Source organism: Pieris rapae, chromosome 16 (assembly GCF_905147795.1).
Source record: "Pieris rapae chromosome 16, ilPieRapa1.1, whole genome shotgun sequence".
Classification (NCBI taxonomy): Eukaryota; Metazoa; Arthropoda; class Insecta; order Lepidoptera; family Pieridae; genus Pieris; species Pieris rapae.
Genome location: NC_059524.1, coordinates 4,537,420 through 4,563,243, shown reverse-complemented (window position 1 = coordinate 4,563,243; position 25,824 = coordinate 4,537,420). Strand labels below are relative to the sequence as shown.

The 25,824-nt window shown below is 33.1% G+C and overlaps 2 protein-coding genes across 2 annotated transcripts in view; one reads left to right on the top strand and one right to left on the bottom strand.

Moving 5' to 3' along the window:
• Window positions 1-209: 209 nt before the first annotated feature.
• LOC110999664 (WW domain-containing oxidoreductase-like) lies at window positions 210-3,662 on the top strand. Its single transcript, XM_022268839.2, has 6 exons — window positions 210-642; window positions 905-1,034; window positions 1,276-1,529; window positions 1,942-2,121; window positions 2,547-2,814; window positions 3,352-3,662. The coding sequence occupies exons 1-6, from the start codon at window positions 620-622 to the stop codon at window positions 3,619-3,621; spliced, it is 1,125 nt and encodes a 374-aa protein (XP_022124531.2). The 5' UTR covers window positions 210-619; the 3' UTR covers window positions 3,622-3,662.
• Window positions 3,663-4,322: 660 nt separating this feature from the next.
• The window catches only part of LOC110999642 (E3 ubiquitin-protein ligase MIB1), a 122,383-nt gene continuing 100,881 nt past the window's right edge, over window positions 4,323-25,824 (bottom strand). Inside the window, exons 12-17 of the mRNA XM_045631583.1 lie at window positions 11,569-11,827; window positions 10,654-10,840; window positions 7,890-8,164; window positions 6,089-6,290; window positions 5,461-5,627; window positions 4,323-4,649 (exon numbers count right to left, since the gene is read on the bottom strand). Of these exons, the coding sequence (XP_045487539.1) occupies window positions 4,509-4,649; window positions 5,461-5,627; window positions 6,089-6,290; window positions 7,890-8,164; window positions 10,654-10,840; window positions 11,569-11,827 (1,231 nt within the window). The 3' untranslated portion in view covers window positions 4,323-4,508. The remainder of the gene's footprint in view (window positions 4,650-5,460; window positions 5,628-6,088; window positions 6,291-7,889; window positions 8,165-10,653; window positions 10,841-11,568; window positions 11,828-25,824) is intronic.

Genomic DNA, 25,824 nt, shown 5'->3' with positions numbered 1-25,824 from the left:
ATTGACATATGGAATTCGTCCACGGCGTAGATAGAGTATAGAACCATAGTCCGTCTACAGTCCACGGACCTCCGTTGACAACGTCCATATAATACAACATAATTTTTTTATCTGTGGGTATTATATGAGATCGAAAAAATACTTTGAGAAATATGATCGAATTACGAAGTTACAACACAATAAACGTTTTGTAATGAATCTGGCTTGAAGTTGGGCTCGAGACAAAATCATTTTTCGACAGGCGTGACCCGCTAACGCCAATACAATTCAAAAATAAACACGAGCTTTTTAACATACCTAATGTTTAAAAGATACTACTAATCCTAAAAAAAATACAGTAAACTGTCTTATGTTCAGGCACTCTCTCGCTGTAATATACATATGCGCGCAAAAAGTGGACCGTATGTTGACTTTTTGCGTATTCACAAAGTTTAGCCTCTTTTAAGTGGACCTTATTATTTTTTTAAAGACACTAATAAAAATGTGTGACAAGTTCAAATCATTATGAAAAACAAATTTGAGCTGATGTGAAGGTCGACTACATCGCGGAATTTATTATTTATAACTGTTTTTATAAAAATAGGATACGTTTTACTTAAGTTTCCACGCAAAATATAAGATGATTTTTAAGACCTTATTTGTGTAAGTCAAAAGAAGTTTAATTTTTAAGATTGAATCCTGTGATTGTTTAATTAATTGTTTTTGTTCTGAAATGTACACTACCGACATATTATATACATCATACGCATACGCCTAATGATGAAATGTTGTTTTTACGGAATTATTTTTTCTTTATTTGAAATTTATATGTAGATATGTGGAATTTAGCATTCCGCTTTTTTATTTTGTAACGAAATGATTATTATGATTTTATAATTTTTTTCCGGGCTTCGTTTGTTTTCAGACGATATAGTACATTTTACGGATCCGATAGAGTTCTTAATAAATTGAAGTACAATAAGTTGCAAGAGTGGGTTGGAAGCAGGCTTAAGAACCTTGAGTTTGTAAGAATACTCGGACCTACCGCTGAAGAAGTATGTTTAAAATGTAATAGAAAATCTGTTGTAACGAAGTCGGAATATAATTTTCCCATACTATTTTATATATTTAAAATTTTGTATAAATATTCCATGAATGCTTACTTGCTTGTTTGAGGTTTATTTTAATTGGTCCTCCGAATGTATTAAAAAAAAACATAACTGCATTTTAGCAAGAGGGATAACTCTCTACTTTGACATAAGGTTGAATGCGTCATAATGTATTTTTGTATTATAGGTGATAAAAGATGTGGATTTGTCAAATAAAACATGTTTAATTACTGGCGCCAATAGCGGCATTGGATTAGAAGTAACGAGGTGCCTGAATGCACACGATTGTAAACTGTTGATGGCATGTCGAAACTCGTATGAAGCGAGCGTCGTAGCGAAAAATGTGTGCGAAAAAAAAGAAAATATCAAGCTGTACGAACTAAATCTCGCCTCTTTAGCATCAGTTAAAAAATGCTCCGATATGATTCTTAAAAATGAAAAGTAAGTAATATTCAGAGGGCAAGATGCCGTAACCTGGACCAAATGAAAATATGTGATAGGCTAAAAAAATATATTCTTATTTTAAACAAGTGTCTTAGGGTCCATATGACCAATTACACTCAACGCTCCCATCTATGGATTGGCGTTGGGTAGGCATTGCCAGCTAGAAAAACTACTTGTTTTAAAACATTATTTGAAGGATTGCTGGCATTTTAAGAAATATAATTTTTATATTTAATCTCATAATTTTTTCACAGCATAAAGACAAGACAGAAAGCGATGAATGCTTTAGTTAAATGAGTGTAGTAAGATTTAGGTCTTTTGCATTACAAAGTTTATTTTGCTATATTTCTTCCCTATCTATTCTGACATTGAATAAAGCTAATCATATTATATAACATACTTTTAATAGAAAACTTGACATAGTCATCTTAAACGCGGCCACATTTGGTTTACCGTGGACACTTACCGAAGATGGCTTGGAAACGACATTTCAAGTGAACTATTTGGCGCAGTTTTTCCTTATCATGACGTTGGAGGGCATCCTGGCACCGGACGCAAGAGTCGTTTTTACTGGTGCGGAATCCCATAGGTTGGAAGCCAATGAGAAAAACCTTACCTTTATAGTTTATACGTAGATACAATGGCCCTTAGTTAAATTTTCGACAAATTAGTTTCGGGTTGGTAGACAGGCGGACGCCGAAAATGCTTATTAAGGTAATAAAATAAACACAGAAATTTGTCTGCCATTCTTCATTCGAGGGTAAAAGTTGTTAATGTATCATAATCAATTTCATTCATAGGTTCAAAGGTATCATTTTAAAATACCAAACTTTTATTTATAAAGTTCGTCACTTTATTTTTAAACCATTTTGAAATAGAAGATTAATAACCTACAGTACGACACTAGCAAGACGGCGGCCATAGATGGTGTATCAGGTTACCTAGCTAAATGCTATTTAAAGCTCCGAGCTAGTACCAATGAAGATTTTATTAAAAACACTTTTTTGAATTCAGAAATATAAAATGGCCAATAGAGAAAATCTTATCACCAACTCTGGAAGATATTTCCCTGCCCAGGGAACAGTATACGTCGATAAAAGCTTACAATATATCCAAGTTGTGTTGTTTACTCGCAATGCACTATTTAGGATATCGTTGGCTAAATACTAATATCTCTGTGTTAACTGCACATCCTGGTACGTTTGTTAAAACAAGATTATCCCGAAACTGGTGGGTTTATGAGATGTTGTATACTGCTATGCTTCCCTTTTCCAAGAATGTGGTAAGTTAAATTTATTTTAATTGGAGTTACTAAGTACAATTTCAGCTATATTATGTGGAATTGACCTGACTAGTCCTTCAAAAATAACATATTAAAAAAAACATTAAAAAAAAGATTTTTTGCGTCGTTCCACTAGTGAGCGTTCCTTAACGCCCATTGAAGTATTCCGGAACCAATTTGCCTTAATACCAATTCTTAAAAGGCCGGCAACGCACTTGCGTGTCTGTAAGTGTTATCACTTAACATTGGTTGAGCCTCTTCCCCTTTTTATATAAAAAAAGTTGTTAAGATTGATATGTAAAATGATAATTAATAAGGACTTAAACTCGAATTTATTAAATTACAACCATCATGTGCAATCTGTAGTCAGTGAGACAACCGCGATTATGTATATAACCACAGTGAGTAAACCAGACTCGATGATTGCAAAAATTTTAAAAGCCCCATCCACTAATTTCTCCCTTTTTAAACGCTTAAAATTTGTCAATCTAATCGAATTTGTACCATCTATTGTCAGCTATAAGTTGATTATTTCAGAAACAAGGGGCTAGTACGGTTATCTACAGCGCCATCTCGCCAGAGTTAGCGGGCCTGTCTGCCATATATTTGAAAGATTGCCAACGTTGCAAGGAGAGCTCTATGGCTAGAGATACGCAACTATCATTTAAATTGCAAGACCTAACACGTGACGTCATTCGTGATCGGGTCTTGGGTTACGATTATAGTATCGTTAAACCAGAGGCTATACAGAAAGATATTGGAAAGGAACCGGTTGATGAAACTTTTGCGTCTAATTACACAGGCTAGTCTTGGATTGTTAATTGTTGAAAATAAAGACATTTAAGTTATGCAATGGTTTTATTAAGTACAATATAAAAATGAAATATATTAGTATAACAGTAAATATTGTCATATAACCTAAAGATATTTGAACCTACACTAACAATTAACTAATAGAATCAAGTAAGAAATCTCATAACATTATTTTTCGGACATATTGTTATGTCATATTTAAGTTCTATCACAGATAAACTATAATCAAAACCAATTTATTTATTTTAATTTTCATCTTAAATATAAGGAGGCTATAGCGTCTAATTACTATTGTTTATAGCACTTACATATACTATATTAATACAAATGATTTAAAAATAAATTTGGTAAGTTCCGTAACGTCACATAATTCACATTTAATAAACGCTTTAACTGACATTTGACGTAGAGTAGTTAGAAAATATAGTTGCAGATAAAAAATATTCATGGACATTCTGTAAATTTTGTTCCATGTTCACTAATTTGTTTTGAATAATGAAAAACGTTGTATAACATAATAAATGCTGTAAATGCATTATATCGGCCATTTTATTTATATAAAGCATTAAAAAAGACTTAACATTAACAAACCAACATACAATATAACATAGGAAACATTTAATACTTAATCATATAAATCAACTTTATTCATAAAAACGAAATCGAAGTAATTCCATCTTAGCGTAAACACAATCTTACAGAAAGAGCAATTAGACTGATTTAATTTTAATGAAAATGATAAAGTGTATAGCGATTGATTTTGATTGAATATTTGAAGTATTTATTTGGAATTTAATAGTCTTAACGCAGTTTCAGGGCATGTACATTATGTATTCTGCACACGACTATGTGCTTTTGATGTTAAGGTAAGCTAATTGTAATTAATAAAGTAAAATACGTTTTTCAACCTGTTTTCGGCAAATCGGACAAACGGTGATGCAATCTCCGCACATTTGGCACATCCCATGTCCACAGAGGAATATCATGTTTTTAAGGCGGTCCAGACATATTGGGCACATGGTCTGAAAGAGAAATTTCAATTATTAAAATATACATGTCGCAGCCAACTAGCTTAATCAGCCGTTCGATTACCAGCCTAGCCATTTAACTAACAGACTGAAAGATTTTCAGCCAGTTGATCAAACAGCTAGGCAAACTAAACGGCACCGTTTAGTTAAATGGCTAGGCTGTAAGTCGAACGGCTGATTAAGCTAGTTGGCTGCGACATACATTTCTTCAGAGTGTCAAAGTGTAAAATTTTAGTTAGTGAACCATTTTTGGGCAATACTTCGAATTCTATATTTATAATAAAGTCAATTTTTATCGGATCGGCGAGCCTTTATTTTTGTCTACATGTAATAACTTTGCGTAAATGAAAAAAAATCAATATTAATCAATCAAAATTATTTATTTATTCGGAAACCAAACAGAAACATCCTTATAATTAATAAAAAAATTCTACGTAAGTAATACATACATTATCCAGTATATTTAGTGTATACTCACAATGCCAGAATGCTTGCGGGTGCCTTGCTGGCTTTTTAATGTAAATTATAAGTCGATTTGGTTCGGAAATACTTGGGTAGCACATCGTGGTGTGGCGAGGCTAAAACGCTCAGTTGTGAAACGGAACGGAATTTCTATAGTTTATGGCAAATCGCTATTTTATTTATACGTAACCACGAATGTGCTGAAATGTGTTAAAACTCGACCCAGGATAATCAAAGTGAGTAAGTCTGTATTATATAGGCTATTTTATATGCCTTTTCTATTCCATTTCTATGCCTGTAACTTTCTTATTTTTAAGGTATAAATAAATAAATGAGTATTTACCTGTTCCTTAATATCCTCCAACTGTTGTTGCAATTTCTGTACTTCCGCGGTAGAGGGCGCTCCAGTTTGTCGTGTGTTATTCATCACGTGGGGTCCAGCCGGGGACACCGCTGGCTGACCCTTGTTTGGCACCGCAGTCACCAGATTGCTGGTACACTCCTTTGTTACTGAAAAATAATCAATGCACCAGTAAACCCTTTTGTAGCATAAACTTTATTATTATTATTAATTACAAGTTTAAAGGTTTTAAAACTTATTTCCGTAGTTTCATAAAAAATACGTTTACATGGCATTTTATTTAATTTAAAGTAAAATATAATGTGGGAATGTAAACTCGTAAGTAGGGAAAATTAATGATAAAGGCTTATAAAGTATAAAAGTCTTTCTTTTTTTTAATCTGGCATTGCCATATTAAAGTAACTAATCATAGTGATGTTACTGTGGTAATTTATAGATAACGTAAGCACTATTTAACAGTAGCGATCGAGAAAAAAAAAACATCCAAAGCTGATTTATGGATGCAAATATAAAAAAAAAAAATGATTGAATCTATTTAGATATTATGCAATTGTTAGACTTGACAGCTTTGAGAGTTTCGAAGTCTTACCTACAATCGTTAGATACATACATTCATTTTTGTGCACATTGTGAGGCTGTAGTGGTGTACGGCATTTGACGCATTTGCGCATCAGTGGTGCGCACGATGCACATGCGCACACGTCACCGCAAGGCCGGAACACCACAGTAGCGGGTGCTTCAGAACACACCATACATTCGCCAACGCGAGCACGAGACGTAACGGGAGCCCGACATTCAATGCATTTCTTTACCTGAACATCATTATTTTAAGCTAGTATGTAAAATAATTATTGTATTTATTTATATATACATTCTGTTAGATTGTGTAATTTTAGACGTATTTTTATTTTATTTTTATAGAACAGAGGGCAAACGGGCTCATCTGATGTTAAGTGATACCGCCGCCTATTGACACTCTGGATGCTAGAGGGCTCGCGAGTGCGTTGCCGGCCTTTTAAGAATTTGTACGCTCTTTTCTTGAAGGACCCTAAGTCGAATTGGTTATAATAAAAATAACTAGTACGAACCACGTTAACGTTTCTCTAAGATGACAATATATTTTTTCATATGCTAATTAGTTCTAGAACCTTGAAGCCTAAGAAAAAGTACACTACTATAACTCGAAAATAACTTCTTATAAATATATTATAATTGGAAACTAATCGTTTTTTTCAACCAGTAATATAACAAAGTCATGAATCAGATATATTCATAGCGATAACGCTATTTCTATTTATGTATACCGTGAGTAAATCAATGTCACTTATAAGTTATTCTTTTGTAAGTTTTGTATGATAATTTACGTTTATGTCGTTTTTTGAGCACACTTTGTCGAAAATTATATTCGCAGGCGAGTTTGCGTGCCTTAAATGGGTCGCTTGGCTCTTTGCCACCCCTTTCTTGTGCAAAATCAATCAAACGATAGTAATGTCACAGGCATTATCTTACTGAAAGTATCGTAGATTTACGTACAAATTGCAATATATATGTTTTAATTTCAAGATATGACTTTATTTTTAACTATTTACGAAACTCGGTTATGTATCGTATACCTATAGATTACAACATAAATTACCAGCTAATCGATATGTTTAATGTTACTAAAAAATTCTTAAGAAAATATTTAAAAATCTCTACTAATAATTGCTTTGTTTGTTCCTTTATATTAAATATATATTATCTATCAATAAATCAATCTTAGAATTTATAATTTAGTATGAATTTGTAAAACTGTGATTTATGTTTATGTTTAAATGTGTATTCCATTTTGGCTTTTGTGTATAAAATAATTATTTGAATATTGTTTAATGAGTAGCTGTAGGAATACTTTAATAAAATAAAATAAGAATTTGTTGAATTAAAAAAAATATTGGCACAGCCTTTTAGATCTGGACTTGAGATTTCTGTTTGTGTCGTGTTTGCTTTTGTTAAAAGCATGACCAGTCTGTGCCTAATACATGCCGTACCTTTTAGGTCTGTGACATGCTGGTTACCTACGATGTTTTCCTTCACCGTAAGAGTGAGTGTTAAATGCACATATAGACAGAAAAGAACCTACGACTCTCATCTCTGAGGTCAGCCACTTGGTCAACACTGCCCATTGTATATAGCAGATATTGATTTTTCTATGATTCTTGATTGTGTCTTTGAAAATATTTAATAAAAACTTAAGGATACTTTTTTGGATTTATAAACAAATTAACTATAATAAATATATAAACAAACAAAATAATATCATAAACCGTTAGGTCTAAATAAATAAATTAACATTGATACCATTAGATTCTTATTCTATTTAGGTAAGTAAATAAACGATTTTTCACATAATAATATAAATTTCAAAAACTCACCCGCGCAGCGCAAACATTGCAACAGCATATATGACCGCAAGGTCTGAAAAGCGTGTCCCGTTTTGCATCTGAACATACTAGACATTCTTCGTCCGTTTCAGTTTTGACTGGGGCCTCGGGAGCGGGTGTTGGGGCCTCTGCAGAAGTGCTGGCTACGGGAGGACTGAAGGAGCGAGTCTCGGTCTCGGGGGTATCATCGGTTGGGCCTCCCTTTCTGTATGATGTCAGCGTTTTACGTAGATGCGGGTCTGGGCATAAGTCTAATGGCGTTTGACCTGAAGCGCATTTGAAACGATTAAGTTATTTACTTTGAAGCATTGCGTTTTTTTCATTTACTTTTTTTTTACCATTCCTAAACAATTAGTATTATGAAGTTCCGTATTAGATTTATACAAAAGGATACATATATTTTATTCCTATACGGTTCAGTGATCAAGGAATATAAGGGGCATGATATGCATTAATCATTAGGGACTGTAATAAGTGACAAAACTCACTGATCTGTGAAATGGTCATCAGATTCAAACCTAAAAATATACTCAGGAGGTATTATAACTAAATATTGTGTGTTTTTGAAAAGGTTATCAGTCATTAAAACTTTTTCGTTTGATTTTGTAATTATTTCTGAATCTCAGCTGTATTTTTTTACAATGTGATGAGGTCGGACATCATTTTTTTCCAAATTTTCATCTAAAACACGTTTGATGAGACGTTTCCCCGCGATGTTTTCTTTCTTTGTATGGCCAAGGTATATTGAAAAAAACATACTTTATTACATAGAGAGGCATGGCCACCTTAGGGACGACAGTTATACGCTAAGTCTAACACTGCTTAAAGGCATATAAGGGCCAAATGACGTAGGCGGTAATCGGCAAGATAATAAAATCGCTATAAAATTGTTAATGATTCGAGTATGCGTTGAGTGCTATACATGTCTAAGTATTTTGGCGCCGATGCAAGTTGAGCAATCTAAATAGCGTTTACTGGATGCGGCTATTATCGACTTCTTCGCCTACGAATACGTAAATTTTATTTTAAACTACATTACGAAAAGTTGTTAGATTTGAAAAAAAAGTGGTTTTAGGTATGGGTCTGAGATTTCTGTATGTGTTTACTAAAAAGATGATCAGTCTTCTGTGCCTTCACCGTACAAGGGAGTGTTAAAACCCAATAACCTATCTCAATCCATTTTGACCATCTGAGATAGATATCCTAATATTGATAAAAGTGTGCCAATAACCAATCGACGGATTGTAATAGCCATCTGTCGGTACAAGCTATCCATGGTAGGTGGAAACGGTGTATGTGGATAAACCTTTATATTAAAATGACAGTTCAACTGTGCCAATATCCTATCTTAAGATTTTAACTTACACCAGTTTTTTAAATAATTAAAAAGCTATTTGATTTGTTTTAAACAAAGACAAACAAAGAGAAGATATTTTAACAATGATTATTAAATATGAGTGTAAAGAGCGAAAAGATTGCATTCTATCCGTCGCCAACAATGGATTGTCTTCGTCGGGTTTGGTTATTGGGATGCAGATAGGAGATCGATCGACTGTCACGGTCTGATGTCTGATTGAAAATAATCCGAGTTTGTGGATTAATTATTGGGTTCGGGCGTTAGAAAATCCATTGGAGCACAGCTGAGGTTTTACCATTTGACCTCAGGGAAGGGAGCTGCATGCTGAAGCTACTTAGCCAACATTGATATTTGTTTCTCGAAACAAAACTAGACCGTAGACCGTAGATTCTTAAATAAAACTTTGTAATCGTTTCACAATAAGTATCAGAATATATTAAAAAAAGTTATAGTTATATTACATAAGTTTCATATGTAACCGCTTATACGTATCGATTTTGTGACCTACCTCGACTTTGATTTCTGGTAAAAAATAACAATATATTAAGCATGCCAACATATGATACTTACTTCAAAATGATAAACGAAGTAGCCACATAAATGTCTGGCCCATGACCCATTGGGCGTTACAAACCTTCTCCATACATGTATATCGTAAAAAACGGCTTGTCTAATCTGAACTATAGGTTATCTACGTTAGGTTCAAAATAGAATAACATCAATTGAGATTCAGTATTAAAATATATACGGTGTTTATGTTTTATTAAAGTTGTTTTTCCCCGACTGCATTTCATTTTCATAATAATTTTCAAGGCGTTTGACGTAAGCACCATATGTCGTATAAATATGACGGGTCGCTTTTATTTTACTAAAATAAATAGGTTTTAATGTGAACTGGCGTTATGGCTAGAAATAATCTTTCTTTGACTTTTCATTTTCAATCATTACCCAAAATACGAGTCGTTATTGTAACGAGTCGTAGATAAGGCAAAGCAAGCAAAGAAAGCATAAATTTAAAGTTGTTTGTTTATATTAAATTCTAAGCAATTGTGACTCATTGTATCATTTGTATATATAAAGATTAAATTCCTCTGACTCCACGAAAAGATAATATACTATGTACTTCGTTTCAAAATAAGCGAAACAAAATCCTAATTTATACTAATGTGATTTAACTAAGAAAGTAAATATAAACCAATTCTTTGGTTTATTTTATATCTTGGCGATTAAAAATTTTGATTTCTTTTTAAAGTTCTTCTCGTTTGTTATACTCCCTCGATTTGAGAACTGGCAGTAAATGTGAATTTAAAAGCATTAATGTTTTTAGAGACATTCATACGTACATTTATTTTTGATCCGTTAGGCAACAAGATTCCTTTAAGTAATTGAAAAACTAACCTTTTTTATTTTTTATACTCAAATCAGCTCCATTGGCAGCCAAGAAACATGCGATGGAAGCTGATGATTTCTTATCAAGCGCGTTCGCAATACCACCTAGTGTGGGGAACACAGTATCTTCTTGCAGACGTCGGAGTTGCTGCAAAGTGTGATGACGCAGAGCCTCGTGTAATGGTGTGTCGCCGTCCTGGAATGTTAAATTTGTTGATAATTTAATTAATAATTTAATGTAAAAAATAATTAATATGTACTCGATTCTAGTTTCTTTATTTTTGAAACTATTTGGATACTATATTTGAATTACTATATTTAAACTATATTTTACTATATTTTAAACTATTTATATAACTATTATTATATACTAACTCAAAAGCCATTATAATGTTTGTTTTAAAATAAAGTTAAAAGTATATGTATAAATATTAAAATGAATAAATTTAGGTATCCCTGGAAAGTCTTTATGTAGCACATTATCAATTAAATAAATTAGTACTACTAGTTCTACCAGTAAATAGGCTTCATTTGTTAAAACATCGTGACGTTTACTTGAAGAGCAATAAATATACTAAATTTCGCGTACAATACATTAGTTTACTTAATAAATAGAACTACTATTCAAATTCTGAACCTAAAAGGCAGATTTAATGACTTGTTTAGCATATATTTGAGACCCCCGCGATGTTAACATTTAAAGGTTAACATATTATGCGACCCTAGTAAGGATAACTAATATACAATCAAAAATCGTCAATATTCAGAAGGCCTTCTTGGGTTCACTTTCGCTTAGCTACTAATGACTGCAAATTGATACATATTATAATATGTAGATAGAGTATTTAGGGGAATCTTAGGAATTCATATCCGTTTTCACGAATATCTATAGAGGCATGCTTGATATATAGAATTTTCTCTTACCTTATCACAAATATTGAGGTTCGCTCCATTTGCAATAAGGAGACGTATTATTTGTGTATGCTGTCTTTCGACGGCTAAATGAAGTGCTGTTTGCATGTTTGCATTCTGTAGGTCTGGCTGGGCTCCTCCTTGTACAAGTAGTTCGGCGATTTCTGCGTAATTATTTAACGCAGCTAAGTGAAGTGCAGTGTAGCCGTCGTCTTTGGCAGCGTCGACTATCCAGGGACGAGGCAGCTTGGACAGCATTATTTTCATAGCGCTGTAAGAGATTACCAATGATAGAAGGAACATCTTAGGAGATTTAAACAATAAGAATATTTAATAACATCCAGAATTATTTAATAGTTATTTATTTATGGGTGCGTTTTGATGTATGTTTTTGGTGACGAATGGTGTGAAGGCTAGTTAATGCTAAGGTAGAAAAACTAGCGGCCTTTGCTCTTGTTTCATTTTCAAGCCGAAACAACTATACCCGGGTATCGAAGATATATTTCTAATAGAACAGAAACACGTGGCTAGGCGTGTCCTACTCTAAAAATGTTTTCTCATAAGAACTTCAATAATCATACGTTTTATATGACTTCTTAAAACGTAGAATTAATCCCCAAAAATAATCAAAACGAACGACTCGTGTATTACGAATAAACAAATATAATCTAAATAATTTGTGTTCATTTCATTTCAGAGATAATCTTTCGACGTAAGCCAAAGATTGGTTTCCATGGCAAAAATTCCGTGAGCTCGTGCCGAGGTGGTTGAACTCAGAACAGAAATAGAGCACAGGATCACGCCTGCCGGCTGTAGATCTAACACGTAAAAGTCAAAATCAACAGACACGCGAAACGAACAATACGATTCAATGTAACGAGCTGCAAAAAGTGAAAATCGGCGTTTTGGTGAGAACTTTTTGTAGTTGTAAATTAATGTTAATATCGTAGATGGCAACAATAAAACAGTACACATTTTAATATGCTGTTACGTATCAAAGAGTAAAAACGAACGAACTAATTAAATAAGGTCAAACGTCGTGGTCGCTACTCGCCCGCAGTCCTGCGTATACCAACAGTTTGAATACGTGCGTTGCGCCCGAGTCGCGCCTTTACGCGAACATTTAAGTGAGACATGAAGATGACGTATTTAAAATATACAATTACATACGAATACAATAATAGATTTGTGATGACAGTGCCATTAAAATATCACTTGAGTTACCAAAGAAAAATTATTAGTACTTATTATTATTAATAGAAAAATATTCATAATATGTAGCACGTGACGTTTTCGTACTTGTGACTTAATAAGAATTAATAATTTTATACGCTGTTTAACACAACGTGGGATGACGCCATTGTAATGCGTTTTTTAATTAGACGGTCAAGGCACGCTTAATCATTGGCTATCACGTCATTGTGATACGGAATACTTATTAAAGTTAAGAAAATTTAAAATTAACTAATCAACAGACTTCATATAAATTATAAGGTACTCTATTTTACCTTCATTCATTTTTAATTAATTTATAAACAGCTAATGTAAGTGTAGCTAATAGATGAGACTATTACTTTATATAACTATTACTGTTAAAATTTGTACTTTAAGGTTTTTTCGTTCTGGCAGAAGAGTAGTTAATTACAGCTATTCTACATGTTTGTTTGAATTATATAATTACATTTGAAATATTAACTTGTAATTATTAAAAATTTACTAAACACCTAATTAACGACACCAGTAAAAATTATGTTCTACTATTTGGTTAACACGTGTTCACCAACTCATTTAAAGACATTTTAAAACAACTTACGCGACATGTAGGTATTTAAGTGTAGATGATTAAGACAAAATAATTTCGTTTAGAAGCGAAAAGCGTTTAGGTTAATATATATTTTGTAATTGGCAGTTACCATACATATATTAATTTTCAAGTTCTTAATCTCGGTAAGACGCAATTCCATACGAAATTAAACAATTGCAATACGATGCGTAATACATAGTCTTTTAAAAAATAAAATATGCAAACGCAAAGCCTCGGGACACTTCTATAATTCCAAAAACAGAAATATTTCTTTTATAATAGCGATCCCCTCACATAATATTCTAAAATCTCATATTAAGACAGCTACAACAGCGTAAGCTCCCCCATTCTTTCAGGTTTAAACAAAAGTTTATTTAATGAAGGTGCGAACAAGTTGAACTAAATTTTATTAGCAGTGAGAACCTAGATTACAGTAGCTATTAGCAGTACTCAGGGCGTACTGCAGATGAACTGAAACTTGTAAAGTTCCTAACTGAGTTGCAGCTTGTTTAAAACCGCACTATTTTACAAGCGAGAGCGCTAATTTGTAGTGCGGCTTAACATAAAGCACTCGTTATAGACAAGGATTGCAATGGGAATTTACTTTGTTCAATTTTTAGCTATTGCTTCAGTTTATGTTCAAGCTTCCCTTAAACATAGTTGCTATTTTTAAGTAGGTAGCACATTGACGCTATCATTTACAAAATATAAGTAAAAAGGATGTAGTTCCTAAATATATTGATATACATTATACTATTTTACAAACTAAATCAGTTTACTTGCACTAGTTTTAAGTTTATAACTGTCTCTTTTCATGATAGCGTAAACATAATTTGACAGAAAGAGATAAAAGAGCACATTAATATTGATTTAGTTGTTATCAACACATCTTTTACACTAGAATGTATAAAAACGGAAAAGTTATTTGAAAAAAGGATGAAATAACTTATGTCACATTATTACAGTTAGTAGGTAGTTAGACAGTTTTTAAAATAACGATATAAATTATCCGATATAATATTCTTTCTTTATATGTAAATAATATAAATAAAATAAATATAAGAGGCGTTTATTGGTAAACATTAATACATTTTCAGAAACCTAATAAAACTTCAGTTAGTATTATATAATTAAATTTCAACTTTATTCTATTGGGTAAATAGAATAAAATTATTCTATTGGGGTTTTTATCACAATAAATGTTGACTTGAAAAAACATGAATAATAATAACGTTACTTCGTGGTCTATGAGATCACCCTATAATAAAACATGTGGTGCATTATTTGTCTTAAACTATTTACGCTTTCTTGGGTCTAAACCGGATCATAAAAAATAGCGTTGAAATGAACCACACTCGCTTTAATTCTCAGTAGAGTTTATGAGTACCAGGCGTTTTATACATTTCCATTGAAACGTAATTGAACGTGCGGTGTATAGGCATTTATTTATTCTTCGCATAATTGATGTAATAACAGATTGTTGTTAATGCCCTCTTAGTACCGTCTAGATACTGACAATTAATGAATCACAGTACGCTTCTTCTATACAATTTAGTTTTATGTTGTGTTTACGCCATGATATATTCACAATAAACGATCTAACACATTAAAAAGAGCATTAACGTGCGCGGTTATTTCAGCGATCATATTCGTACAAAAGCGAGCTGATTCCCGGCAGATCTCGAATAGTAAGTTATGGAAATGTGCGATTGGGGCAACAGCGGGCAACTGTGGCCAATAACAATGTCACATTAATATTCAACAGGCGCTCTTTGGTCGTTCATACTGCGGGCAGCATCGCGATTCTTTACCCACTAGCGCATCTTAGCTGATCACGTAAAATGTCGTTAAATTCAAAGGAAAGTATTCCCTTTTGTACTGGAATACGTGAAAGAAATAATATTCGTTTACGCTCCAAAAGTTTCACGGCAAATTTTTAGATTTAATACTGCATTTTTATCGAAAATTGATAGCTGTCATAGTCGGAGAATAGAACAACATTTTTGACATAGGATTAATGTTTCCTGTTTACTTCTTTGAAACATAGCGATATAAAAATGCTAACAAAACTATGTTGCTTTCGAGCAGACAAAAGATGAGTTGGCTGTCGTCCCACTTGTTTGTCTACGAAAGTTTGCCAAATTCTTTTATTGACTGAGGGAACGTACATTTTATGGTAAGCAGTGTGAATTCCTAAGGCTTTTAGACTATTCTATGTGATATTATTTCTGCGTGAATGCATACATTTCGTATGTATTTTAGATTCAATTAAGATAATTATTTAGAGTGACTTTATTTTTAACACAAGTTTAAAAATTCTTTCAGGGGGTCTTTGAACTCGATGAATAGCCAGATCTTGCGATGTAAACTATGTATAGCCTGACTACCCCGCGGGAGGTGACAGTGGTGGATGGTGTTCAACTAATAATAGACTCCCCTCCAGCGAGCGATCCTCGGAACGCCGACGGGAGCGCGCACATGTGGCACCGTCGCCGGCGCCGATTCTGTGTGCACGTTTATTTTCGTTACGGTCGTCACGCGGCGCGGTTTACAGTATCCTTACATAACGTCCTATGGTGGGCCGGTGGCCATAGGCTGCGGCGCACCGTGCACCCAAATCCCCGCAAGCTGCAGGTCGGTGCAAGTTCGTAACCGATCCGATGGGCGTCCGGCGGCCGGGCTATTTCGGGAAAAATACAAATTTGGAATGGATGGTACTCGTGAGTCGTAAGCGAACTCCGCCGGTTGACTCCATTTTTAGAGCTGGTCTGCGCTTGCGCACACCGTGTGCCGCCAGTGCTCGGCGAGCTTTCCTGACGCTGTGTCGCTCATCGACATCACGGTTTATAATTCGGTATCTGTCACGAGTGATTGGAACCACATCGAAATGGCGTATTACTCATACTATTCGCAAGTGATAAATCGTTATTTTTTACTGTGTGCTTAAGTGAATCAAGAAAGAAGAAAGAAGATACTATAGCCTTGCGCTAGTTCCGTGCTTCCTTACTTCCCATAGTGCTTATATTCATATGGAATGTAAAGAAGTATGGAGCTGCGCCGGCGTTTCGACTGATTTTATGAACTTGTATCGGACAAATATGAATAATTGTGATTTAATATAGGATTATACGGTGTATTTTATCACGGTGGAGGTAGGAATTATATATCATGGAAATCGATATTTCTATAATTTCATAATCAATTTTAGTTTTTATTTTCATTGAAATACTCTATTCTGGTAATTTATGTTTTAAAATTATTCAAACCGTTCTGAAGTTTCACGTAAAGATTATGAATACATAAATAAACTTTAGCCGACGACGTCCACAGCTTCTAAATCGTCTCGCAAACAAGATTATATTTAGCTTCTCGTGAACAAAAGAAATATAATATTCAACTATAAACTTGTTTGATACTCCACATGTTATATATCAATAGTTATTTTAACTGCACAGTTTAAATAGTATCATATTTTAATAATATAAAAATAAAATAAGAAATAATTTGTGAGAGCTTGGATATTTGTATTTCTTAAAATTTGACTTTTAATAAAATATGTTTAATTTAGTTCTATGGGTATTCAAGATCTTTTTGTCGAAATGAATCATCTATGAAAAAATATATAGTTGAGACATTGAAGCAAAAAAATCTAAGACAAAAACGTTGGGTCGCGTCTGTGGAACATCTGGAGGAACACTGCATCTCATTATGCGCATCGGTCTCGGGTGATCGGCGCGGGCGCAGCCCTGGCACAATGTCTTGAACCCCACCTATTTGACGCTATTGTTTTTACACAAATGAACCATAACATTTTATTACTACATATACACATTTCACTGTGTTATTTTTTTTAAATAAGTACTACAAGTTTTGTATAAAAATATTTAAGATTAGGAAGGAAGTCTATGTTTATGAGGTGCTCTCAAAACTTTATTCTTTATCGCTTGGTTTATATTATCATTAAGTTCCGAGAAATAAGACCTATGAAGATTAACGTTTAAATATTTATGTTATAGAAAAATTAGTTTAATAAAAATTACTAATACATATTTTCAACTTCATTGTAGACATTAATTGTCACTATAACCTGAAGTAGATATACGTCAGTAGCAATTCCAGCCTTTCGCCGATTACACCCGAATAGAAAACAAAACGGAGCTTATGAATGATTTACCCCGGATCCGAGCTCCACCCTTTCATAGAACACGCTTTTTACTATGTGTTTTCTATGAGAAAAGGATCCTGACCTACCAGTTAGTTGGGATCGTTGGAATCACTATGAAAACAATTTATTCATGCATCCATGCAACGACAATCGCCGACAAAGAAATGTAAAACTAGACAGGGGCATAATGAATGCTAGTCAAAGACCACTTTAATAGAGTTACTTACGTGCTGTTCGGTTTGGTATTATTTCTTAACAATGAATGGGTGAATGGCCTAAGGGGTAAATCGAATAATCCTAGTAATATTTTTTGATTGTTCAAAATCACGATGTAAATGTGTGAAATAAATGCTCTTACGTTGCGTTTTGTTTTATTTTCATCAGTGACGATGTTTCTGACTGAAAAATATATGTATTATGTACGCCCTCTCTGTTTGCGACATATACCTCTCACCCATCTATTAATACTACTAATCCTAGTATTGGTTTCATTTCTTCTAAGACACTAAATCATTTACGTTTTATTTTATGACATTTATGAACCTATACCAAGCGGGATAAGTTCAGTGTTTAATAAATTTGATTTCAAGACGTTTATTTTGTACGATAACCTATAACCAAATATATAACTGGTATAACACATAATATACTTTTCGAAGTTACTAGTTTAGTGCATAAGTTAGACCGTTGTCACGGCATTCGTATATATGACGCGAAAATAGCCAGCGAAAGATTTCTTGGCTTTATTCCAGAGGCCCCGAAACTCTGACGAACTAGTGCTTAGTCATGTGGATATTACTTATCTTCTTGAATGGAATTTATGAGATTTGGAACACATAAAACGAGTAATAAACTATTTTTACCTTAACATGATATAACAGATGTAAGGCCGAAGTCTAAATCTCGGTAATGTTTTAATTAACGCTAACAAGGTGTTTATTAATCGTTTTGGTAAAAATAAATCGTAATAGGAGTCCTACAGTACATTAGTATCACATATTATGCTAAAGTTTTATCAAAAATATTTTTTTATTAATATCACTAATATATAATAAGGATTATTAAACGACTATTATTAGCAATATTATTATATAAAGTCATGTAAAATTGATGGAATCTATGGCTTATGTATGGATGGTATGGGATAATTGGGATAATATCTGTACAAAACAACCTTACAGGGATGTTAGTATGTCGAGCGTCCATAAGAGTCGAAGCCCTGAGGTGATGCGTTTAAGCCCCAAAATACATCCGTAATGAAGACTTGTTATTACAGCAAAGGAAGACAACGTGAAAAAATCCACAGAAACAAAAACGACTTAAATTTGCTATTCACTGCCTGCATTAGGGGTTACCTGATAATCCACAGAGCATAGGAGACCCTTCATTGGAAGCAGCAAGATCTATATATATAATGGTTTGACGATGATTAATAGTATTTCAAGATTATTTACTGAACCCCGAGTGAGAATGTTATTGAACCGATCTACTTAGAAATTTAAATTAATCATTACTAGCGGCGGAACAAAGGTATGAGTATTTCAGAGTATGAACTAGCGAATTACGAAGCAAAAAGAATTTGTTGTATTACTAATTTTTAACTGATTTTAAGAATATTCAATTCGTCAGTATATGTTTTTATATGGCTACTTACAATTTATAGAACAGGGGGCAAACGGGTTGGAGGCTCACCTGATGCTAAGTGACACCGCCGCCCATAGACACTTGCCGTTGCCGGTCTTTTAAGAATTGGTACGCTCTTGGAGGACCCTAAATCAAATTGGTTCGGTAATATATCAGTGGACAGCTCGTTCCACAAAGTAGTGGTGCGCGGCAAAAACTGCCTTCAAAAACGCTCAGTTGTAAAACGGCGGACGTCGAGGTAATACGGGTGGAATTACTCAAAGGTGTCTGGACGATTCTTCGAAAGTAGAAATCCGGTGGAATCCGGCTAGGATCCGATAATAGGATTAAATAGTTCTATCGTGAATTTGATAATGTCTAAACACTAACAATAATTGTATGACAAACTAGTGAGGAGGAGTGTTTCTTACTTACAATAGGTACTAACCATTTTCATGTAAATTATTTACACGTATGTAAGCGGTAACACTTTAAAGTTATGTAACAGTTACAGTTAATGTAACAATCGGAGGTATCTAACGAGGAATGTAACTTTACAGAAACTTGCATCAAAATTTTTTTAGTCTAGTAATTTTGGAGATTTCAGTCAAAAATACTTTAGAAGCGCCTGCAATCAATTTCTTAGCTAAACTACGGAAACGAAATGTCTACTATTCACGAGCTTTTTACTTCAACTTAGAGGCTTATATAGTACAAATATCAGGTATATTTAATTAATAAAATGAATAAATGTAAATAAATTTAAATTAATTAATTCTTTATATAAATAAAATTATTAATGTCTTATTATATAAAGAATTAAAGTATATAAAATAATATGAAAAAGTATAGTTGTTACGTTCAGTATGTTGGCCAAAACGGAAAACACATTGCATAAAGAAATTAAAACTTAAATCGGATAATTATTATAATTTGCAATTATCACTTGCTGGATATAATTATATAATATAATTTGCTGGATAATAAAATATAATTTAATGTGGTTAAAACTGTTTTTCATTTAAACGTAAACACGAATAAGAGACAATAAAGTGTAATTGCACAAATTTTCGCGGATATAATATTTTGGAGCGGTGTTGGCCTAGTGGCTTGAGTCTAGGTCTCTTAACATTGATTCCTAACGTTCGAATCACGGAGTGTGGTAGTATAGTGAAGAAACCGGATGTCTTAGTTTGAAAAATCGTGTCGTGTGTTAGGTACAGAAGGCTGATCATCTACTTGCCTATCAAGCAGCATGAGCACATAACAGACAAAAAATCTGGGGCTAAGACTTTTACGTCGTACATCTACTAACTAAACAATATTCAAGAACCCGTATTGTACATTGTCATTATTGCTTATATTATTTTTGATGAATGTAATTAAAAAGTTATAAAATATAGTTTAATTTAAATTTATGAAGCATGATTTTTTATTTAAAAACTACTCTTGACCCTTCGTGCAGCAACATAATTACGCCCCCAAAACTCTTTCTTTACTAATAACTAAACTTAAATTTGTATAATACACTACACAGGCGCTAATATTAAATTGTATATATAACAGGATTACAGTCATTATTTCGCCGTAATCCATAAACACAAGCAAAAAATTTCTCCGCTCCGAGGTCGGTTCGCAAGTAAATAATAAATATCCTGCTTATGACAAAAACCTCGTGCAGCTGACTCCTGAACATAAAAGATTGATATGAAGAAAGAAATAAGGCGACATGACTTTTTGATGAAGGATCTCGTTCAAAGGGACCGATGCCTCAAAGCATTTAGGTCAAGCAGAAGTGGTAACTTTATCAACTTTTCTTCGATGAGAATTTGATTTATCTTGTTATTTCTCATCAAAAGGAAAACTTTACAGTGTAACCGTACACATTTTATATTAAGTTAACATAGAAGAAACTATTTTATTTTGATTCTTTGTAAAGTTCTCTTAAATTTCATGACCGGGCTGGTGAAATATATAAACAACTAGAATTTTAATAATAATACAACTTTTAGAACGTGTAAAAAATATATACAATGTTTTAAACGTCGATTCGTCAACAATATATAAATATGTATGTATTTCAATATGTTTATCACACAATAAAACAAATATCTCCCAGTCAACGATCGGTCTTTAGAATCTAAGCAAAGGTAAAAATATCATTTTGTATCTCTATCATGTTATTCAAAGCGGAGTTTGAAGCAGTGCTATTTCTACATCAAAAAGACAAAAAAACAATATAAAAAAAACATTCATTAATTCATTTATAATTTCTGTTAATTGTGACCCTAAAAGAGAAATAGAATACATTTATAAGAGTCCACAGTTATTCCTCCGCTTTTACAGCGACAAATTCAACGTCAATTATTGAAACTACAAACTTACAAAGAATACAAAACATTTCCCGCCTCGCTCGTTAGATGGCGTTATCTTATTAAATTTAGAAACAGTATCCGAACCAGCCTGTCTTTGTATTCTCCGAGCAAACGTAAGTTTCAGTTAAATTAGATATAAGCGTGGGTTTAAAGAAAATTCTTGTTAAACAACAAATTAGATTGCAAAATAACTTGTTCTCAAATTTGGAAAATGTTAAGGACCCAAGTTTTTGTTTACCGTAGAACGGAATACGAACTTCAAATTTGTATATAACGTAACATGTATATTTATATATTGTATTGTATTGCCTTGAAGAGATCGCTTGAAAATGATAAGGGCGCCGCCTTCATTATTTAAGTGTTATCAATTTACTGGTTTTGTATTGCAATGATAATAATACTATGAAATAAACAAGTTCTTCAACAGTTCAACACACTGCAATATTAATATATAAAATAACATAGCCGATTTTACACATTTTACTTGTCAAATATAGAGGCAAAAAGGACTGTACTGAGTCTTCAATAGATCTGTTAAATCTTCAAAATAAATTAAACAATCGATACAGACACGTATATTTCTGCAATTACTGCGTTCATTGTACCTAAACTACTGAGTTAGATAAATAGACACAAGCCAAACAAACAGAACGTAAGTAATTTATTGTATGCCAGATTGATGAGTTCAAATTCACCGCCTATGCACATGCAGTCAATTGCGCGCGTGCTTCGAGTAGCTTGGCACGATATAAGCTTTGTTTTATCGAGATATACACTTGCGTCGAATGTTTTCTTGTGTCTGAATTATAGTAGCAATTCGTAATCAACTTTTTGAGCAACCAAGGAACCCAATCAGGAGCTCTAGCCTCTAACATCTTTACATTTTTAAAATAAAAATCAATGGCCTATTATGTACTAACCTAAGTAAATAATAATATTTCTAATATTTTATCTAAAAGTGTGAGGTAATGTAAATAATTAATTTATTAATAAAGAGCTAAGTAGGCAGTAATAAATTCCCTAATTTTGGAATTTGCAAGACACCAGATGATATGCTTTGAATAGAAATTAAATGAAAAACAACATTAAATTTTGTATTCAAAGGTATGAACTGATAGATTAGGACAAGAGTTTAGTGATAAGATTATTATTTAATTACAAGCTCGATCTTCACCCGAAATTAAGGACGACTAGCGTTAACGATATTGATAATCCGATAGCACATCTAAAATGTTTAAGGTTTCATATGTACAACGGAATCCACAATAATTTCCGTGATAATTAATCTCATGTCGCTTAAACAAGATACATAGGCACTCGTGTTCAGTACGTGTTACCTAACTAACCATAAATTATCGTGTCAAGTCAGGGCAACTCTGCGATACGGTTAAACATATACATATCTATTCAAACCGTCGCGTCTCGGTCCCAGCGGAAACGCAAAATATGATATGACACTCAAAAATGGATAACTCGATGAATCGAAGATGGAATAAATGAATGTATTTCATAGTAGAAATAATCCCGAAAGCGACCGACAATTCTTCATTTCATTCACGTTCCCTTGCGATGAAACTTTTTCTCTGCAATTTTTCTGTGGAGGGCGAAGGGGGGGGGGGTTATCAGGTGGGGCGCTTTGCCAGTCGCCGCACGTAGCGCCTTGGAGCCCCGCCGCCCGGTACCCGCCCGCTGAATACAAACTTCATTAGCCGTTTGATAATTAGCCCGTTAAACGCCCCTCACTCAACCAAATACGATCTCCTAAGCCAAATCCTATCTACACCTACGTAAGCCTGGCAATAAAAGTGATAAATCCCGACGGTTAAAGGTTAAAGCTTAAGGTAGATTTCAGGACCTCAACGGAAGTTTAGTAACGATTATCAAAAGCTCACGAACGGTAGGACTTGTTTTGACATACAAAAGTCCAAATATATTGATTAGAAACTGTGGCATGTTGCAATGAACTTTAATATAATGAGCAACCCAATTCGCGCTGTTAGTATTAATTAATATGATTTCTCAGTTAGATCAGTCACGACCATAACTGTCGATTGTGATTGGTAAAGTGAATCGATTAGTCGGTTCGTTGTTGCGTAACACAATAGCTGTTATCATTGCATACGTTGCAATTTGCAACACAATTTGAGAGGCTTTGAGTGTCGTAGTTAACGCCGACTGCCGCCAAAAAGTAAAATATTTTCCTCGTTCATTACTGTTTGGAGTGGCGTTTTTTTAATCGATTGATTTTCGACGGGTTTCATTAATGAGTTTCAACTCGACTACTATTTTGATATCTTTACGCTCGATTTAGAAACTGGAAAATTATGTTAGCTGGTTGTTATTTTATTTCTTAACTTGATTAATTCAAAACGCTTCCATAGAAACGTTTTAGTTCCATAGTACTGTCCCAAAAGCGTTTATTTGGGGATTATGAATAAGCAATTTCTTCTGTGTCCTGACTACGTATTGGACCCAGGATATACGTACTGTGTGTGTGCTGAAAATTATATGTATGAGTTCAAAATGATTTAATCTCGCTGTACTTTAAGTTGATTAATGGAAACCATAAGCTTAAGATTTCGCAAGCATTGATGACACCAGTACAATACAAACATATCTACAGATAATTCTATTTTTTATTACTAGACGCTAGACTGTTTCTATATAGTCAGAAAAACTACTTATTTTGATACGCATAATGTTGCGAGGGTATACGAATTTATTATATTTAATAAAACCCTTATTGTATCTAATACAAACATACAATTTAGTAAACATACAATTTCAGAGCATTCTTATATTTTGTAAAACCTTAAAAGACATTTATAAAACATTTTAACCGTAACATCATTCGGAAGGAAGCGAAAAGCAATACAAAAGAAACTCCTTGGCCAACGTATACGTTGTGGAGGAAAAGTTGGAAAAATTAGGAAACAATAAAACAGGAAATGTGTTTTCTTTAGACTAGATTTGTTCCGAGTTCAAACAGATGTAATTTTATGTTTTTCAGTAAAAAGCAGCTGCACTGTACAAAACTAGCGAATTACCCAGTGTCTGGTAGTTAGGTAAATGAGATAGTAGTTGAAATTGGTTCTCAATTAATATGTTAATTTGGCGATATGCTCTCCGATTAACACGATGCCTATGCTATTTATAAATTCGATATTTTTACTAATTTCAGAAATATTAAGCCTGGAACACTTAAGGAATAATATACAACGAAGTGAGATTAAGTAACATTGTTTATTATAAAATTGTTGATGATCTTTTGAGAAACAATTAACAACACAGTTTTATGACACTACTATAGTAGTTCCATATTAAATATGATTACTGTAACGTATTATAATACTGTAACACTTTCATTAACATAATATATACACTAGATCAGACTTTTTAAAGAACTGTACCAAGTAAATTTCAGTCAAATCGCGTATATTGTGTAATAAATAAAGAACACAGTAATCTAGGTTAATTGAAATTAGGGTGGTGTACTTTTTTAAAATTAAGGATTAGAACTTAAAAAAGATCTTAAAAGAGGTTATCTTTTGAAACCTTTTGCTACATAATTGTACTGTTTATTTGATTTTAACCATTCTTCAATGTTATTGAAACTTTTCCTACATGATAGATTATAATCATTAATTAATTTATAAAATAAAAAATAGGCACCCTTTTAGTACATAATTTTTTTATGACTGACTGACAGCGGACTCTCATATTTTATTATTTATTTTATTAAATAGTTTTACAGATATGAGACTAAAAATAAAATGCTTTCATATTGATTACTTCAGTTTGATGATCATTTGCTCACACTTCGCCGATTGGTTTATTTTGGAATAAATATAAATTACTCCATTAGAAAGGAAAATAGGGTTCTGTTTATCCTATTTCTTCACAGGTGAGTTTAAGAGGATACCATATATTATTAGTTACTTATAGAGAGATTCAGATAGACGACTATCACTTAGATGACTAAGAAACAGATACCTCATTTGTTTCTTAATTAGATTACATTCGAAGAGCCAGGTATGCAAAAGTTCGCCATCTTGTGGTCGTATGGTTTATATATTATAATAGATTTTCAGTTTTCAAACAAAAGTCGTCGCGCTTGATACAAATGGGTTTGGCGTCAGTTGCATCCATTTCTTGGATAGTTTTTATTTTTTATAGAGGAGAAGATGATGAGCCTTCCGTGTTATATATACGTCGTAGACTTTTGGGTATAGGCATGTTCCTCACAAAGACCTTTATAGTAATAGAATTACTTTAAAGCACATAGAAAGGAATATATGTGA